General features: G+C 58.0%; 1 protein-coding gene across 5 annotated transcripts in view; it reads right to left on the reverse strand.

The window, feature by feature from the left end:
• Positions 1-19,174, reverse strand: part of ITPR1 (inositol 1,4,5-trisphosphate receptor type 1) — a 209,359-nt gene that overhangs the window by 95,220 nt on the left and 94,965 nt on the right. For all 5 annotated transcript variants that reach the window (XM_045199754.3, XM_053929774.2, XM_053929775.2 and 2 more), the window contains 13 exons: positions 18,359-18,546; positions 15,715-15,853; positions 15,022-15,076; positions 13,408-13,573; positions 13,134-13,304; positions 12,672-12,737; positions 11,686-11,823; positions 11,268-11,393; positions 9,051-9,251; positions 6,922-7,173; positions 4,317-4,442; positions 3,104-3,232; positions 109-229 (listed from right to left, as the gene is read on the reverse strand). In XM_045199754.3, coding sequence (XP_045055689.1) covers positions 109-229; positions 3,104-3,232; positions 4,317-4,442; positions 6,922-7,173; positions 9,051-9,251; positions 11,268-11,393; positions 11,686-11,823; positions 12,672-12,737; positions 13,134-13,304; positions 13,408-13,573; positions 15,022-15,076; positions 15,715-15,853; positions 18,359-18,546 — 1,878 coding nt within the window. The remainder of the gene's footprint in view (positions 1-108; positions 230-3,103; positions 3,233-4,316; positions 4,443-6,921; positions 7,174-9,050; positions 9,252-11,267; positions 11,394-11,685; positions 11,824-12,671; positions 12,738-13,133; positions 13,305-13,407; positions 13,574-15,021; positions 15,077-15,714; positions 15,854-18,358; positions 18,547-19,174) is intronic.

The raw sequence follows: 19,174 nt of genomic DNA on the forward strand, positions 1-19,174 counted from the left end.
GTTGGGGAGACAACAGCGGTTTGGGAAGGGACACCTGGGCACTGGCAAGGCCCTGCCCTCCAGGAGTGCTCAGACAGTGGCAGCTCCCGGCACATCAGCTGTCCTCACCTACGTCCGACAGCACCCGGATACAGCTCTCCACCGAGGCCTTCTGGCTGGGCGCCAGCCAGTTGCAGTGGTAAACCCGGAACACGCCCTGCAGCAGCTGCACAAAGACAGGCTGGCGCGTCTGAAAGAGAGGCGGCCAGGGAGGCGCCGTGAGGGCCTGAAGGCTTACCTGAGCTGCGGTGGGCCATCCTGGCTCAGGCCTGTACCCTGGGTTCACCCGCCCACCTGCGAGGGCAGGAAGGGTGACAGCAGTGGGCTGGAGCCAAGGGAGTTAGAGCCGCAGGTCTCTGAGGGCGACGTGCACACCCAACACCCCCGAACAAGGAGGAGCGGCGGGATCAAAGATGGGAACGGGTGTTCTCGTCGGGTGACAGACCGGCTGTGAGGGCAGAAGCGAACTGCTGCACCTCTCTGGGCCTTGGCTTTGTCCAGATCACCCCGGAGTTCTCTCCAGACATCACGCCCTGAGTGGAACCTACACTTTTCCCCAGCAAACCCGGCCGGATGAGTGGGTCTCCCTAGGGTGCCCGTACTTCCCGATTTCCGGCAGGTCTTCAATGACCTCAGGGGAGAACAATTCCGCGGGGCTCTCGTTAAACGCACGCACTCACTGCAGACGAGGCCTTAGATGTTACCTGCACGGCGGGACTTACTCCTGTCTCTGTCGGTGTGAGTCTATACCCAGTTTGGAGTAAGAGCACTCAAACAGCCATGACATCAGTGTGACAGCGACTTTCTGATGCAGGTAAGAGGTGCAACTTTGGGCCCCACCCAAAGCTCCCGGGATCGCGGTCCCTTTGGACCGGCAGGCAAATATCCCTGCGTGGGGTGCCTACCGCACGGGTCCTTGGCTCTGGGGAGGGACTCACAGAGTGAAGAAAAAAGGACAGAAACTCTACAGAGGATCCTGAAGTAAAAGAAAAACTGGAAGTGCTCAGGAAAAAGGAAGTCCGTTACGAGAAAAAGAAACAGTTAATAAAAATGCGGAAACTCTTCTGAGAACACCCTTGTGGTAGCTTCCATCCAGTGCGAGCCGCACTCTTCCCACGAGACCTCAGGGGACCTGGATGACAGTCCTCTGACGTAGGAGTCGCCGTCATGCCACCAGGGACATACCCAGGCCCAACCAGGCTAGAAAAAAGTGCCCGAAAGCACCAAGAAGTGAGGACAGAGCAGGGTGGCGACATCAGGCTCTTTCCGGCATGTTCTCCTGGGAACCAGTGGGTGTTCGCATTTGGACTTCACTGCTTTACTCTCCGGCATCTCCCTGACCCGCTCGCTGACCCACCCGACAGACTCACACCTGCTGGGTGGCAGCGGGACGTGGGGGACAGACGGGCCGAGCGTGTGCGACTTGGCTTTGCCCGCCTCGCTGCGGCTCACAGTCGCGCCTCACGCACCTACTGGGTGTCGGGCGCTATGCTGGCTATTTCGTAAACTTGACCTCTGACTCTCACAGTCACCTGCAAGGCTGACACCCACCCCTGTTTAACAAGGAAGAGGTTCTGAGCTTCTGTGACCTGCTCAAGCTCACAGAACTGGCCAGGGGCCGATGAGGATTTGAATCCAGCCTCTCGTGCTCTGAACTCTCCAAAATTCTGTTCTTCCTCCCTGGATCCCACATTTCCAACGGCCTCCCGGGATACTCCACTTGCACTTGAACACGATACAGCCAAATGCAAGCTCATTTTTCTCCCTCGCAAATGTGGGTGGAAAGGAAGGAAGCAAGGAAGGGGTAAAAACGCGGCTGGGAAACTCAGACATCCACTTTTCAGCAGATAGGACCCGTGGGGATGAAAAACATGCCAGGAATCCATAAGCAGTCCCTTTAAAAAAAAAAAAAACAACCTAAAACCCAACTTGAACTTCATGTTCCAAATCTGTGTTGTCCATCTGGGCCTCACTGGGGGCTGCGACCACTTAGGTTGAAGATTCTCCTCTGACAATTCCAGCTGAGCTGGTTCAACGTTTCAGTTTTGCAATCCCATTTCACAGTCTACGGGAGCCTGGGCGTTGCCATGGAGACGGTCACTTTAAATTACAGGAGGTACATCCAACCTTATGCACCATGGCTGCTTTCCAGGCAGTCCTTGGGCAGGGACACGTGCTGGCCTCCGGGAACTGGTGGGCTTGGTGTCTCCCTGGGTCCCGCTTCCCAGGGACTCCCACCACTGGGACAGACACTCGAGGGGCAGTGTCTCATGGTGTGACCTTTGGCCTCGCAGCTGGTGTTTCTAGTTACTTCTGAACACAACCCAAGGTTCCCCGCAGCCTCTAGGAAAGCTAGTCATGGGGAAAACTCTGCAATTCAAGTTCAAGTCACCCAGAACTGGGCTGAAATCATACTGAGGAGCTGTGGCTGCTCAGAGCCTGTCTCAGAGACTTTTCCTGCCATTCCACGCCCCTCCCACACTCCCATCAGCCCCGGGCAGCCCCATCTCCTTCCACAACAAGGACAGCGCGTGTTCCTCTTCCGGCCGCTGGAGAGCATGTGTACCCCTCACCCCACAGGCTACGCACAGACCAACCAAGACACGGTCAAAACCAAGAGTGACTTCCCGAGCACCAGATCCACTGCCAGCTGCCCGGCCCCAAGCACCGTCATGCAGAGCTGCCCCACGCACCCCCTGCGTCCCCACACGGGCCCCACAGAAGGTGGCCCTGGAGCCATGCAGCACAGGGCCTCACGGTCACCGCTGTGCCTGCCCCCCCAGCCAGTGCCACTGCAGGTGGGCCCAAGGCTCACGCTCAGAGCTCAGGCGGAGATTTCTAGGGCTTTTAACAACTGTGGGTAAGGTGCTAGTTCCTAATGGAGAGCTGCTTCTGTTTCCAACGTTGGAGGGAGGGACAAGGTCAGAGGGAGGAAAACAACCATCGATGGAACCGTCCAGTGTGGGAAAATGCTCTCTGGTGCTTCTTAGTCCCACGGTCCGTGGCAGCTGCCCCCCACTATGGCGCTGACACGGCCCTCGGCACCGCCCGCCCGGGCCCTCACCTGCAGCGTGGTGCTCTGGTCCGAGAACGGGGAGCTGAAGAACGTGGTCACGATGCTCATGACGATCTCGGTGACGTACTTCTCCAGCACCGAGTCCGCGTGCTTCCGGTCGCTGGTGTTGTTGCAGGCCTGCGGGGCAAGAGCAGGCCTCGCACAGGCGCCCAGCCCACAGGGCGGCCGGGCCGCCGAGGGACCCGCAGCCATTCCCGTACCCGCCTTAAACGACAATAAAGCCCACGGCCAGGAAGCCTCCCCGCAAGAGGGACCAGAGATTATAAAAAGAAAAAGAGATGATCACAGAACAAGAGAACCAGGTCAGCTCGGACATCACGAAGGGACTCATCAAACTGGCGTGGGGCCTACACGGCCGCCTCTCCAAACGCCTGCCCACGTGTGGCAGATCTGAACCCCCAAAGGCAGGGGGAGGCGGCGCCACTGCCCTTGCCTAGGGTCTCCCCTGAAAGAACACTGTCCCCGGGTTTAAGGCCCACACTCCCTACAGACCATGGTCTCCTATTCCACACAATCACAGGACTCGAATGTGTCCCCAGGCCACAGTGCACGGTCTCTCCAAACCCACACATCCTGTGGTCCCAGCTGCCTGACCGACAGGAAGCATTCAGGGACCCACCTCCCCAGCGTTCTCTGCTCCCCCCGCCAGCTCATTCCCCACCCCCGAGACTCCGCCACCAGATGGGCACATTAAATCCGCATCGGGTCTTGCTAGTCAGCAGTCTTGTGGCTTCAGAAGGTACATTACATTCAGTGCCAAACCAAACCGAGGGAAGGGACGCCCCCCCTCAGCTCTTGGGCAGGAAAGCAACCGACAGAATGCGAAGGCTTTGCCGAATCCCCAACGTACATGCTCAGGTCAGGAAGGGGCTCTTCGAGAACAGACACATTGCCAAGGAAGAGAAAACCTTGCAAATTCGACTGTCCCACGTCCCTGGTTATCGTTCACGAATCAACCGGTAAAGCGTGAAAAGAAAACCAGAAACCCCTCCCCCCTTCCCTGACGCTCTGCAAATGGAATCTGTTCTCAGCTAAGAGTAAAGGGCAGAAACAAGACGCAGGAAAACTGAGAGCCCCGCTGGCTCCCCTGTGCCACGGAAGAGTGGGCTGAAATTCTGCGATGTTCCCCCGTGTCTCCACAGGGTGCCCACCCACAGACGGACAGACGGACGGACAGACGCGTGCGCACGCAGCGCCGTACCCTGCAGATGTCCACGAGGAAGTTCTCGAACAGCTTCCACATGTGGTTGCTGGTGTAGATCTCCTTCATCTCCACCTCCGTGTCCACGTAGCAGTGGTTCAGGAAGTTGATGTACGCGACCTTGACCTGGGCAGACACGGGCAAGGGTGAGCCACCGGCTGCCTCCCTTGGTGGTGAGGGCGGGCCGAGGTGGTCATCCCCCCTCCCCCACCGGGTTTCAGTTCCTTGATGTGTTGGGTGGAAAAGTCACAGTTATGAAATTTAAAGCTTTTTGGAAGAGAATAATTTCTAGGCCGCAAGGCAAAGAACGGCATAGAAGAACCCTGACCACAGAAGAGACGAGGGACAAGTCTGACTACATTAAGGTCGAGGATTTTGTCCTGGCCATTAGCTCCGGGTGTCGTCTGATTCACGAAGTTTGTGGGTTCGATCCCCAGTCAGGGCACAGACAGGAATCAACCAATGAGTGCATCAAGAAGTAGAACAGCAAATCTATGTTTCTTTCTCTAAAAATCAATAAATGCAAATTTCAAAAAAGATTACGATTTCTATTCACGCCAAGACACCATGAAGAGTTCAACAGCATGAGCCGGGACACAGTTTGCCATGTGTTTCCCAATGAAGGACCAACCCCCACAGACGAGTGCATGTGAAACGGACCCTCCGAGGGAAAGACAGCTCAGTGTTTGAGCCAGCACTTCCCGAAAGCAACAGAGAATGTGGAGAACACACGTGGAAAGGGGCTCCGGCTCCCTGAGTAGTGGGAGACGTGGAAGGTAGAACTGCTACGAGATGTCAGTCCCACCAGACTGAGAAAACGGGACAAAAGGGAGGGCCTGACAACACCGCACTGGCTGTGGGAAGGGGCTCCAGGGCAGATGCTGCAGACACGGGAAAACCACTTGGCCCAGCCGAGTCCCAGGGGAGAAAGGCAGGCCCTGACCCAGCACTGCCCTCCAAGTGCACACCTGAGGTTGGACACGTGCATGGTGCCAGAGCACCGTCCCTCAGCATCACTGCGTTGTCACGAGCTATGCACTGGCCCTGGGAGCCGGACCCTGGACACGCTGAGGTGGCACCTGCAGAGCAGCAACCGGGGTCGTGGGCAGAGAGGGACGCTCCGAGCAAAGGCAATGAGAGTGGCTACACGCATCGGGGTGACAGGGGCTCACCCCCACAAAGCTGAACTTGCAAAGGCAAGAATAACCCAGGAGGGAAGTTCAAAGACAGGCAAAGCTACGTGATGCTGTGGGGGCTGCATAAGGAAAAGCAACTATGAGACACATGGACGGGGGTCAGGGCTGCCACCAGGGGGAGCCCTCTGGGGAGGTTGGGGACAGGGACCAGACGGCCCATTTCCTGACCGGGGTGGTGGATACACAGCGGTCTTCATTGTCATCAGTCTTAGACTACACCCTGAGACTTACGTCCTTTCCGTCCTTCTGCTGTTTCTCAAGCAAAAATAGGTTTGACAAACGCTGATCACCCATAACTAAAACCACGTCAAAATGCTATTTCCATCTATTCACTATGAGACTCGAAAGGCTTGACTGAATATTATACGTGGACAAGGCTGTGAGAAAAACACACCCTCCTCACATCTCCTTTCTGTAATTATTTTCTCACTGTATTCTACACACTGGCTCAACACCCACGCAGGGCGTGTGTGATACACCTGCACGGGGGATGTGTAACTGTAAAAAGGGAGTGTGGGGTCTCTTCACGGACAGTATGAAGAAAGAGTAGGACACCCAGGAAGTCGTCTCTGTGCTTATAAAGAGAGGGACCGGAAGGATAAAGTCTGCACCACTTGCATTTGTTTATGAGCAGAACTCTGGAAGGACGTACAAAAACATAGTAAATGATTTTCTGGAACAGGTTGGGAGATTTGCCATAGGTTACTCCCCGACAGGCTTTGTTACTTGAACCGCTACAAACGGTTAACTGTAAGATGTAACACCACCAGTAGCACACAGGTAACTTATGCTGCAAGTGCTACACGTAAGCACATGTATATTCAGTCAGACTACAAACTAACAGGCATATGTGAAGTGCACATGGATGGAATGTTGCTGTACGAGCCACTTTGTTGCTGCCGTTACTAATCGAAATGTCGGAACAGGGAAAAAGGCGGCCCGAGGGAATCACGTCCCAAACCTGCCCGCGTCAGGGATGGGTAACCGAATTACAGATTATTTTCATGTTCTTACCGGCTACCTGTAGTTCCTAAATGCTTTACAATACGCTCATGTTTGCGATACGAGTGCTGAGAGCAAGCCGGCAGGGCGCACATCCCTGCCAACCGCAGCTCAGCCCGCTCTCGGCTCGCTTCCGGGAAATACATTCGGATCAAACCCTGTCTACTCAGCAGGCTGAAGTCGCGGCCCCTTTGCTGCCACTACCCCTCTTCTCGAGAACACAGAAGGAAAAACAAACCTCCACCATGTTCCTTCTGCACAAAACCACCACTCGAGAAAAAGTTTCAGCCGACTGAAACCGCACAACAGAATGAGCTGCAGGCCCCCAAACGGCGAGGTGCCCTCGGGCCAGCCCTCCACACCACGTGGCCAGACTCGGGAAGGGCACCCCCCGGAGGCTGCCTTACCTCGGGGATGCAGTCCTCGTGGGTGACCACTCGGACGATGTCGTCCAGCGGGAGCAGGGAGTTGCACTTGATCTCGGTGTAGACGTTCTTGCCCTCGGTGCACACGGCCAGGAGCTCGACCAGGTGGATGTGGTACATGAGCGGGCTGTTCTCGTCCATCCGGTCCCGCTCCGACCTCATCATCTGGATCAGGGTCTGGAAGGAGGCTCTGTCGTTGTAGAACACCAGGACGTCCTCTCCCGAGTTCACCAGCTGCGGAGAGCGAGCCCCGTTCAGACCACGCGCTGCTCGGCCGGGGCGGCCCCAAAACCTCTCTATTAACAGACAGACGGACAATGACGTGCTGGCACCTCCCTCCCAAACCAGCCTCGCCTGCGAGACTACCCGCCTCTCGGCTTCATTCACACGTGTCACTCAACGACTGGACAGCCACAGCAGCAGCTTTCTCATCCGCAGGCGCACAAGTATCCGTGGTCCTAAGACACGACCCGGGGAAGAGAAAGCAGGGGGGCTGGCACTATCAGGTCCATGGAGAGAGAGATTGCCGACTTCTGCTTGTATTTCCAAACCTAAGAGTCAGGCTGTGCTTTCTCTTTTTACAAAGTTTCCATTTTCTTCTTCTACTTTCAAAATATCCCTCGTAAGGACCCTGTCACACACTGCCCCACCTCCTCAAAAATTACCCGCTTCTAATGCAGACACTCCTTCTTAAAACACTCATCAGAAAGTCAGGTACTCTGTCCCGGATGGTGTGGCTCAGCGGATTGAATGCTGGCCTGTGAACCAAAGGGTCGCCGGTTCTATTCCCAGCCAGGGCACATGCCTGAGTGGTGCCCCCACCCCAGTAGGGGGCATGCAAGAGGCAACCACACATTGATGTTTCCCTCCATCTCTTTCTCCTTCTGTTCCCCTCTCTTTAAAAATGAATAAAATCTTAAAAAGAAATCATTAAAAAAAAGGTCAGGGATTTCTACTCCTAATGGATTCCCTAGCACTGCAGCTTTTTATAAATCTCCGTAAGGACAAGTCGACTTGGGCACCTTGTGAAAGGCCCCAGGTCCTAACAGGTGGGCCCAGAAGCCAACGCAAACACAGTCACTATTGTTTACACAACAACTCAGCTTTGTGAGCTCCAGCCACGTGCCAGCTACCACAACCGTGACCAACACACTTCCCCTGGGTCCCCCAACCTCACAGCCTCGGTGTTGTCTGTGTAACCCAGGATGGCTGACCCCTAACCATGGGGCTGCGGTGCCCAGTGAGTGAATGAGCACACGGAAATGCCCGGAGTAGCGAGCAGAGCACGCGAGGCCGCGACAAATGCTCCCTGCAGTGGAGGGCTGGCTCCTCAGGGAGCCCCGCGTCCTTCACTTCACAGAAGTGCCTGCTGAGGGCTTGGGAAACCAAGTCGCACGGCCACCAAATGGTCCAGCCGAGCTGCATGACACGGCACCACCTTCCACTGGAATCACGAACACAGACGGGACTATAAAGCCAAGTGGTGGGGAGATTTACTTAAGTTCTCATTTTTAAAGAGGGGGAAAGATGAGGCGGAGCCCAGAAGGCCAGGGCACAGGTGTGGGCGAGGGTGCTGCCACCCATGGAGAAGCCGGTTCCCCAGACCTCCTCCTTCCCAGGAATCCTCAAGCAAGGCGTTTTCTAGCGAATCAATTAGGGGACTAAAGAAAACATTGTATAATCCACAAGAAAGGAGTCTGTTCTGACTCATGGGGTTCCGTCCACATTTAATCTGCATCCACTATACTCTGGCTCATTACACCTGGGCGTTGTTCCTCTCTCAGAGGAATCTGAGCCAAGATCCTTAAAATGAATGTACTCGTTGCTGTAGAAAATCAGATTAGACTCTTGCCTATACCCGCAGTTGAAGTTCATAAATGAGACCCCCCCCTCTGTCTCACACACTCTCACACACACACACACACACACACACACACACACACTCTCTCTCTCCCTCTCTCTCTCTCTCTCTCTCTCTCTCTCTCTCTCGCTCGCTCCTGTCTCTCTGCATGGCCCCAGGGCAGCGTGCCAGTCCACGCGGGCACCATCGAGCGGCTTTGAACTTTCTAGGGAACAGCAGAGGGGGGCGTGCAGACACAGAGAGCGGTCACCTCGGCCATGACCATGTCCTGGCACTTCTTAATGAACTTCCCCTCGGCCTTGACGATGGTCTGCAGGAACTTGATGTACTGCACGTTGCGTCCGTGCGTCTCGATGCAGTGCACGAAGTGCTGCACCACCCGCTCGTTGATCTCGCTGCAGAGCTGGAAGCTGTTCATGAAGATGTGCTGCATGGTCACGGCCTCCAGGATCTGCGGGGGCGGGGCGGGTCAGGCAGGGCGGGTCAGGCAGGGCGGGGCGGGTCAGGCAGGGCGGGGTGCACGGGGGAGAAAGAAGAGCCCGCCAGAGACGCGGAGACTCGCCTCTGCACCCTGAGGGCCCATCCCTCTCTCCATTCCCGCTTCCGCACCGCCTCCCTTCCCAGTAACCTTCCCAATTGTGATCAGTAAAGTCGCGCAGCAAGAACTAGACAAACCATGGGTGTCGGTGGACTGGGTTCCCGCCGAGGGAACCCCGTGCCCAGAAGCAGCCCCTGGGGGACACCCACCCGCCACTTCCCCAGTCTCCTGGCTTCTGCAGCCACACACTCGTGCTGCCTGTCCCTGACCCTCGCTCCTGCTTTTCCCTTGGGCCGCTCTCATTCCAAATTTCCTTTGCGATGTGTCCTCTGTGCTCCTGCACGTGTTGTGGCCTGTCCTGTGTCACCACTGTGGCCGTGTCGTTGTGTGGAGACGCCACAGTGGATTTCTCTCTCCTACTGCTGACGGGCGTCTGGGGAAGCCCCCGGTTTCGGTACCGCGGAGACACTGGTCTCACCGCGAACATTACAGACACTGCTGCCCCAGACAGTCTCGCGCGGGTCTTCCGGTGAACCTCACACCCACGTCTGTCGGGTGTGCCCCCGAGAGCAGAGCTGCCGGGGGGCCGAGTGTGAGCACGCTGGCTTTGGAAGACACAGCTTTCGGGAGACGTCAGCACTTCACTCTCTGCCCCGTGGCTGCTCCACGTCGCACTGCAGACCCGGCACCGTCCGTCTCTGCAATCCCAGTCACCCTTGCTGCGTGTGCCCCTCTCTGCTGACCGACCACGTGGAGCACCCACTACGGCCACTGGCCACGGGGACGGCGTCTGCGGTGCGGGGCACTCATTTCAAAGGTTCTTGCTCATTTTAAGAGGCAGGTTGTCAGATATCTCCTTCCTGACGTTGCCGAGTTTGTTAAACACCAGATGGAAGTCCTGTATTGGGCAGGAGCACGGCCAGCGTCTCCTCCCGCCCTGGCTCGCCTTTGGACGTCTTCACTGTCATTTGATAAACAGACACTTTTAAAGAAGTCCAGTTTATCGGTATTTTCTGCCTGGGGCTTGTAGCAGACTGTGTAAAAAACATCACTCTCCACAAGGTCATGAAAGTCTTTTCACGTGACCTTCTAGAAGCTTCATTTTCTACTTTCACCCAGGGTACTTGAGTTACTGAGTTTTTTGTTTGGTGTGAGGCAGGGGGCTTTAAACTCTTCATCTTTGGCCTCTTTCTCTGCATGTGACGACGAGGGACTATTGCCCTTCCGTCCAGCAGTCACTGTCCTGCAAAGCCCTCGCGCACTTGTGAGTGTGTGCCCATGTGTAAGGGTGCCCTCGGCAGTGCTGTTCACAAAACCAAAAATCAGACGTCCCAGTTGTCCAGGAATACGAGAACGGCTGTTCAGAAACCTCACAGCCGTGCTGTGGAATGCCACACACCCGTCAAACCGAACGGGGAAAATGCGAATCTCTCTGACTTGCCAAGAGCCACGACGTATTTTGAAAAAGCAAACTGCAAAATGTGGGGAGTGTGCCCTGTTTTTCTTTAAAAACTGCCAGATGCATGTTAAATGTAATTTAAAAGCATATATTGAACCAACCAGACTGTTACGTAGCTGTGCTGCAGGTGGATGAGCCTGTACCCGCATCACCACGGAGAGTGTGTGCCTGACTCGGCGGTGGGGCTGGAGACTGAGAACTGGCTCCTGTCTGTCGCTGAAGCGTGATGTAAAATGAGAAGTGTCGTCCAAAATGCAGGACTACGCCTCACTGTGTCCTTACCAACCTCCCCCTCCTGCCCGTCCTTCTGCCCCCAAACGACGGGAGATTAACGTCCTCATGAGAGCGGATCAAATGTGTCCCCTGGAACGAGCGTGGAAGCGCGGTGAGTCCCAGCAGCCTCCAAGCAAAGCGCAGTGGCCTCCGGCCCCGCCCCGCCCCGCAGATGCACAGCCGGGCCCGCGTCTCACCCCGGGGTTGAGAAACAGGTTGATGTGCTTGTGCAGCAGCGCCTGGTTCTGCTGGTTCCCTGCACAGAAGTTCTGCAGAAACTCGTGGGCCAGCCTCATGATCTCCTGCATCTTGGTGTCCTCGGCCTGTGTGGGAGGGGACAGGTGAAAGCAGGTTGAAATCAGGCTGTGTGGTGGACAAGGGCGGTCACCAGGAGAGCGCACTTGTCTCCGGGCCAGGCGGCCAGGGTCAAGGCCACGCCCAGCCAGACTAGCCCAGCCGCTGCCCACATCCTCCCCCACCAGCCTCGGGCACAAGCAAAGATTGTACTCCGCAAACAGCCCACCCAGAGTGGACGCTGAGAGCAGGCGTCCGGAACCGCATATGCAGCCAAGGCTGGACCCTGAGACAGTGGACGGGGCGGGGCCCGGGCCCGACCTTCTCGTAGGGGATCTGCAGCAGCTCCAGCACCACGGCATGGGCGCTCATGTTCCTGAGCAGCCGCTGCTGCTGCTTCCGGCTCTTGCGCCCCGACGCGCTCTCCTGCACGCACAGCTTGCTCAGCCGGATCAAGATCTGGGGAGACAGAGCCGGCCGGCTGTGCCTCAGTTCTGAGGACCCGCATGCCACCCGGACGCCACGTGGACGCCACTGTGCTGTGGCCTGCAGTTTGCTGGGACAGAAGGTCCTCAGCATTCTTGCACCCCGAACCAGCTGACCGTGGAGTGCTGTGGGGCGGGCAGCACTTCCCGTCTATCCCACCGTTGCCCCAAGTGTTCAAGGACGTTACAATTGGGCCTTTCAGACCTCAGTGAGGCTAATAAAATTTCAAAAACTAGTAAACCTCAGGAGACAAACTACAGGGAGTGGTGGGCAGGGAGGCCAAAGGGATTGCCAAACACCCCTAAAATGAGGGAAATCCTCCCACAGGCAGAACCCTGGCCGGGGGCATCAGAGCGAATCTGTATCTGCTGAGAATGGTGGCTCTCACGGCACGTGGGAAGGTTTCAGGGAGCTCTTTTAATGTGTACGCGCTTGGGTTCCTGCCGAGGACGAGGGACACCGTGCTCTGCAGCACTGACCGCCCCCCCATATGGCGGTTTCCGACGAGCCACAGCTCTCGGCAGTGGACACTGGGTGCCGAGTGCCGAGCAGACCCCTGAGCTCGACCCCGAGCCCACCTTTCCCTGTACTCCTGCTGGGTGCACCTGTGATAGGCGAGGAGACGGACGACGTGCAAATAGGAAGGGGCAGAGCTGGACTTGAACCCAGATCCAACGCCACAATCCACGCACTTGAACTGTGAGGTCTACTTCGTCCCTGTCACACTTCTCACGAATAGAGAAGCTAACGCACACCGTCAGCATGGCTTCCACGAACTACGGCCCCTCGGGGAACTGAGGGCAACAAGTGCCGGGACTCACCTCTCTGACCACCCTGTAGTTGTAGCTGCTCGTGCTCTCGTGCTTCTGTGCCTGGCTACTCCCCTCCTAGGGTAAGAGTGAGTGTGAGCAGGGTTTGCACAACTTGTGGACATCTGTCCATTTGCAGGGTCCACACCGCCCTTCGTGAGAGAATGGGAGGGTTGTCGGGCCAGGCCCAGCTGCAGATCAGGCTCTGTCTCAAGTGGGTGTGTCTGGTAAACCTGGTCTAGCCCACCCCACCGTGAAGTCTATGCCACATGGTCCCAGGCAGCCAGTGGGAGGTAGCAAGACTGCAGCTCATTTCCTGGGAAAACGGCTGTTCCTGTGGCTACTTAAGGAGCTGCTCCTGCGAGAACACAGCCCAGCCCACAGCCGGCATTTTGACCTAAAGCCAACAAAGGAGGGTAAGTGGTTTCCAGGGGCCCGTCCATCTCCCTGGGGTGCTACCCGAGCCTCGCCCACCTCTGCCTTCTTATGTTCGTTCTCCCCAGACACGCCGTCCAGGGCCTCGTCGGGGCCCTGCCCCTTGTACACCCAGAGCTCCGACTTCTCCACGATGGACCTCAGCTGGTCCAAGTCCTGTTTGATCTGCTTGTAGTTGTCCACATCTTGGCTGGTAACGAGCAGCTGAACCTGAAGGAGTGCGGCCCGTGAGCGGCACACAACAACCCACGCACACGTGTGTGCACACGCACGCACCTGCACACCCACGCACACGCAGAGCGCCCCGCCCCACCTGCTTGAAGGCCTGCAGGACCTCCTGCCTCTGGCTGAAGTGGCGGAAGAGCAGCTGCAGGGCCCCCGACACCAGGGGCGGGTAGTCGTGCATGGTCAGGTGCAGCAGCACTCGGAGGAAGGTCCTGCCGCCGTGGTCGTCCAAGTCCAGCGGCGTGTTCTCCTCACTGCGGGGGAGGTGGAGGGAACGGCCAGTGAACCCCAAGTGCCCCGTGGGCCTGGACTGCCAGCGCTGTGGCCCGCCCATCACGCACCTGGACGCCAGGGCAACAGCCCGCGGCATTACAGTGCCCAGAGACTTGCTCCTGAGCCCGCTGTGAGGAAGGGGTGTGGCCGTGAGCCAATACAACCCACCCGTGCTCGTCAGCGGGGCATGGCGTCGGAGGCCACTTTACTGTCATTTAAGTAAATAAACGTGAGGAAGCACGCCCTGATGACTGCGTCAGCGCCCAGGTGCGTCTACTATCAAGTGAGGGCCAAGGGGTGAGCCGCCGCGGGTGCGGGCACGAGTCACACACGTGCGCAGTTCGAGCTGCGTACACTAGGAGGTGCACGGAAGGGGCCTGCTGCTCGGGACCGGAAGACCGGCGGGAAAGCCGGCGGGAAAGCCGAGACACCACAGAGCGCGCGGTGTCGTCAGGCTGAACCCCGAACACCCCGTGTTTCAGAGACGACACCTTCCACACAGTAGGAAACGCTGCTGATCCAAACTCCGTGGGCTTTACATTTAGCATGGAGTGGAGACCCTGAGCCCAGCGTATTCATGGACATGGGGGGAGAGGGAGAGGAGGGTGGAGAGACTGGGGGGAAAGGGGGGGAAAGGGAGGGAGAGGGAGGCACCCAAGCCTCACAGATGTCCCCACCGGAGAGCCGGAAATGAGAGTGACACGCGTGGGAACTGCCACCCCAGTCACACAGCTCCCCCACCAGTGACCCGCATGAGGCCCATCCGCTTAGGCCCCGTCAGCCCACAGAATGGTGGGAGGCAGTAAGAGGGACCGCTGTTTCAGTCCACCACATTTCCCCAGGGGGTGCCTGTCACACAGCAACAGGTAAGCGCCTACGCTGTGACAGCTGGGTGTGCTGGGGGTCATTCCAGACCTGGAGGCACGGGAGTCCCGTAGGTATTCAGTCTCAGTCACGTGTCACGTCAACACCGAGCAGCGTGAACGTTTATCGGGGGGTTCGTCCATTACAGTCAGGGATGATGAAAGGGCGGTGCGTGTTTCGCTGCGTGGGCCTTACAGAGTTCGGGGAAAAACCGCAGCCCAGTGGCGTAGAAGTACGGGATTCTGGGAACCTCACTCTGGGTTCAGCCCCCTTTTTCTTCCCACCCTATTTCCCACCATTTAAAAAGCCGTGTGTGCACTTGGGGCAAGCTCCTGGAAGCCTTCCTGCTGTAGGCAGGACACCCACCCATCCACACCCCAGGCCGGCTGCGAGCCTTCCGACCCGAGAACCGAGCATTTCAACGAGAGCAGCACAGCAACCTGAACCCGCGGGCTGCGGCCGTCTGGGGACACGGTGGAGGAAGCGCCTCTGAGAGCCAGGTGAGAGGCGTGCAGTCTCCCCGTCTCAGAACCACCCATGAAACGGGAACTGAAAATATACTTTCCTTCCTCCAAAGATGCCCTCTGCCTGCTCTTCGATGTGTTCAAAGTCAAGAGCGCCTGCAACGTCAGAGAAGGTGACCTCAGACGCGGCCGGTCTGACCCTGCGCTGCCCCTGAGCTCCCCCAGACAGCCTCGCCCCTCCCTGCCCGTGGGTTAGCCTCGAGTCTTCTCACACCCCACACTGCGCTGCAGAGCCAGGCCAGCCCGGGCCACACCATTCCGTGGCTCTGGCGTGCCGGGCCCCCACTGCTGCCGCTTCACCACTCCCTGTGTGACCCCTGCGACGGCCAGGGCTGCCCCTGACCGGGGGCTGGGGGGTGTTGCTGCCACCACCTGCCCCTTCTCCCTCACTACTACTTCCTGAGCAGGGAAGACCGTCCACTGGGAGTAAAAGCTGCCGGCAGACAGCGTTTTCTAGGACAGTTTCATTTTTTATTCTTTTGGCATTTCACGTAACCCTGCACTAGAACCCTCAGCTGTCCCAGCACAGAGAAACTCCAGGCCGGAAGGAAATACTCCTATCCCAGGAGGCTCTGGGCCGTTCCGATTATTCCCGACCCACAAGAAGAACCCCCAGAATCTCGTCCCAAAATACAATCGTCTCCAAAAACAGGCCTGTTTTGCCCTCCTCATTCTAAAGCGCACCGCTCGGCCCGTTCTCAGAGACCCAGCGGCCACCTGGGACAAACACCGACCTGGGACACTGCTGGGAGCCTCCTGGCTGCTGTTCCCAGAGGACGTTTCCGAGGTTTGGGAGTTGCTTTCGTCGAACTCCCGCTTGAATATGCACAGGAGGCAGGAGATCCTGTAGTCCAGCCGCACGTTCAGGATGAACTGAGGGTGCAAGCGGAGACGGGACGGTGGACTACCCGGGTGGGCCACCCAGCCCCGGAGCAGCCCCCAGCAAACCAGGAATCTGGCTTCGATTTCAGGTCCCTTTAGCTGCAGGCTTCTGTGGGGCCCGACCCAGCCCGCCCGCAGCGCCTCAGCTCCCAGGGTGGACTCGGGCAGGCTTCAGTGTCCCGGCAATTGATCACCGGCCTGACGGGAACTACGGATCAGGGACCCTCCCCTCCGACTGCTACAACACCGCTGGTCCACCGCAGGGAAAGCCGGCACGGGGCCTTGGGAAGGGGGACATGGCTGCTTCTCATTTCAGAGAATTAACAGGGAGAAACATGCGTCCACTCCAGAAAATGAGCTTGGGTCACGCTCTTTAGCCTTCAACGTGGATTCGCACCCCGAGGCCCTTCTGCTTCCACTTCCTAGGCTCCCCCTGCCCTCAACTCCAGAGCAAAGCCACTTTCTCCAGGTCAGCTACTGGAGCCACGCTGAACGGTGACTACCCAGTGTCACTCGAGGACCTCACGAATGCCCTCCCTTCCATACCTCCTCGCCCCCTTGGTGGCCTTGCTCAGTCCCAGCGCCCCAGCTCTCCCAGCCTGAGAGAGGCTGTTGGCTTCCCCTCCAGGCTCTAGGTCCCTGCTTCATGGTGACAGCAGGACACCCCCTTTGGTGGTTTCTCAGTCTCCAGTGTAAACCAGCACTGCACAGAACTAACAGTGTCAGCCCGCCCCCCCCGCCCCCCCTGCCCCCGGGGCCATCGACCCCCTTCTATGACACACGTCACATCCATGGCTGAGTCCTGCTGGCTGGACTTCTGCCACTTCTTCCGGGTCCCCGTCATTCACGCCTGCTCACGTCTGTGCTCTTTCCTGCCTCAGCTGGTCTGAGCGCCATTGACCCGATCCAGCTCCCACAAGGGCTTATCCTCAGGTAGGGCTCAGAAGACGACTATTCTCACGGACACACAGCCCTGAACAAACACACCGCCTCACCGAGACTCGTTTCCCTAAGGGATGTCAGCCCCTCGGCCACATCGCCTGTGCCCGGCACGGGCCCTCACACGCAGGGGCCGCTGAAAGGGTGATGCCATTGGCCGAGGGGTCTCAGGCTGCTCTGCTCGCTGAGTAGACCTCACGTTGGGACCACGTTTCCCACATCATTGTCAAGGTCAACGGCCCCCCAGACTCGGGGAACATGGGCCGTGTGCTCAGGAACCTTCTCTACCTTCAGTCAGGTGCAAGTTCAGGGCAGTTTCCTCGTTACTTAAGTCTGTCTTTATCGCCCTAGGTAATTATTTGGGGGAGTCCCACGGATGCTTTCGAGACATTGGTAAAATGGGATTTCCGGCTCAAAACAAAATCCTTACGTCTGCAAACACTTCTAATGATCTGCCGCATGTTCCAGGGCTGGGGTCAGGCAGCACGGGATGCAAGAGAAAGGTGGCAACAACATCAAGGAGCAAGAAGAGGAAAACCCGGGTTGCAGGGGGGCCGGGAGGTTTTGCCACCCACGACCATGTCCTCTGCCACAGGCGGACGTCCACCCCTCCTGCCACTCAGGACGCTGCTCCTCCTGACTGCTCTCTCTCCGTGACCGGCTCCACTCAGCACACAAACCCCCCATAATCTCCAGACCTAAATGTTCCAGCAGAGCCGCCTGTTCCCAGCAATCCTCTCTAGCCCCTCCCTAGTTCACAGCAAATCCGCTCACATGAGCTGTTTGTGTTTACCCTCCCCCCCCCAATTAATCTTCTCCCATTCCCTCTTGAACCCCACTGGTTCCCAAGTCGGCCAGGCATGCCCCCTTCGGGGCCCTTTCACTTCTGTCTCCAAGACTCTCTTCCTACGTGTGTGCACAGGGCTCCCACTCTCTGACTGGTCAGAAATGACACCCCAGCCCCGCCCCCATGGCTGCAGACCACCTGGCCCTCCTTCACACTGTGTATGGGGTTCAAGTGTCTCTACGCCTCCTCTCAAAGGGTAAGCTCTTTAGAAGCATGGATTTAATGTCTCATTCATGCTGAATCTCAAAAGCTTAAAAATACTTGGTCCAGAATCAGTTTCAATGACTAGCTGGTGAATGAATGAATAAAGAAGGGGAGGGGGAGGGGCAGGCAGGCACTGCGAAGCGAATGGGACCTTGGGAGGAGCTCTGGGCAGCCAGCGGGGACGTCAGCCACACACAGAAGCGCCGGGGAGCAGATGGGGGGGGGGGGGGCACGGGACAGCGAGGGTAGAGACGGGGAGGCCGATGGCTGTGGAAAGCTAAGGCAGTATGGAAAGTTCGGCGCAGCTGGAGGGACCAGGGCACATGGGGGAGGGGAGAAGGGGAGGAGACCCCTGGAGAGGGACGAAGTGGCCCCTGAGGCTGAGCTGAGCACACGCCTCCCTCCCCTTCCCAGCATGCCCCGGGCCCCATCAAAGCAGGACCACACAGCGAGGTCACGGCGCCCCGCAAAGCGCTCTCGCCCCCACTGCCCCGGCTGAGGGTTACCTGGAGAATCTCGATGATCTTCAGCTTGGTGTCCATGACCAGGATGTCCTCCTTCTCCGGCTCCGCCTGCTTCACGTTGCCTTCGGGGGCAGCAGCCATGGGGGTCACGGGCAGAAAGCCCCCACCCCGGAGCACCACCTGCGTCATCAGCTCCCCGACGCCGTGGATGGAGCGCATCACGTTACTGCCTGGAGGGCCAGGGCAGACCGCGGTCACGGCCCCGTCCTGGGCCACCAGCTCTGTCGCCCCGTGGATGGCCCGCACCCACGCTGGCCAGTGCCCCGAGGGGCTGGGACGGACACCGTCCTGACCAGGTTCCCACAGACCTCTCTGGGGCACCAGGCATGAGACACAAGCTCTTTGAGATGGTTAGTTAGGGTGTCTCTGCTCGACCAGCCCCAGGACCCCAGGGACCTGAAGGGTTAACGCTGCCCAACCGAAGACAAGGGTCCTCAGGGAGGAGTGGCAACGACCCGAGTTTTGAAATCCCCAAAGGAACACTTCTGTGTATTAATCCACCTGCCAGTTTTTCCCGGCCACCCACTACGTGCCTGTTGCTGCACAGACCAGGGACACAGGCGTGGAGGCAGCCCCGCCGCCTGGCCTCGAGCACACCGTGTTAGCTCGGAGGCTCCGTCTCCTCGGCGGTACAGTGGGGACGAGGCGGCTGAGGGACAGGCTAGCTGGTGACCCGCATGCACAGGGGCCAAGAAAGGCCGGGGCTCCCGTCCACAACCGGAACAGGGCACCCAGACACACACCTGGGGTGGGGCCTCGGGACACCTCGAGGTCAAAGGTGGATATGCCTTTTTAAGA

Source organism: Desmodus rotundus, chromosome 8 (assembly GCF_022682495.2).
Source record: "Desmodus rotundus isolate HL8 chromosome 8, HLdesRot8A.1, whole genome shotgun sequence".
NCBI lineage: Eukaryota > Metazoa > Chordata > Mammalia > Chiroptera > Phyllostomidae > Desmodus > Desmodus rotundus.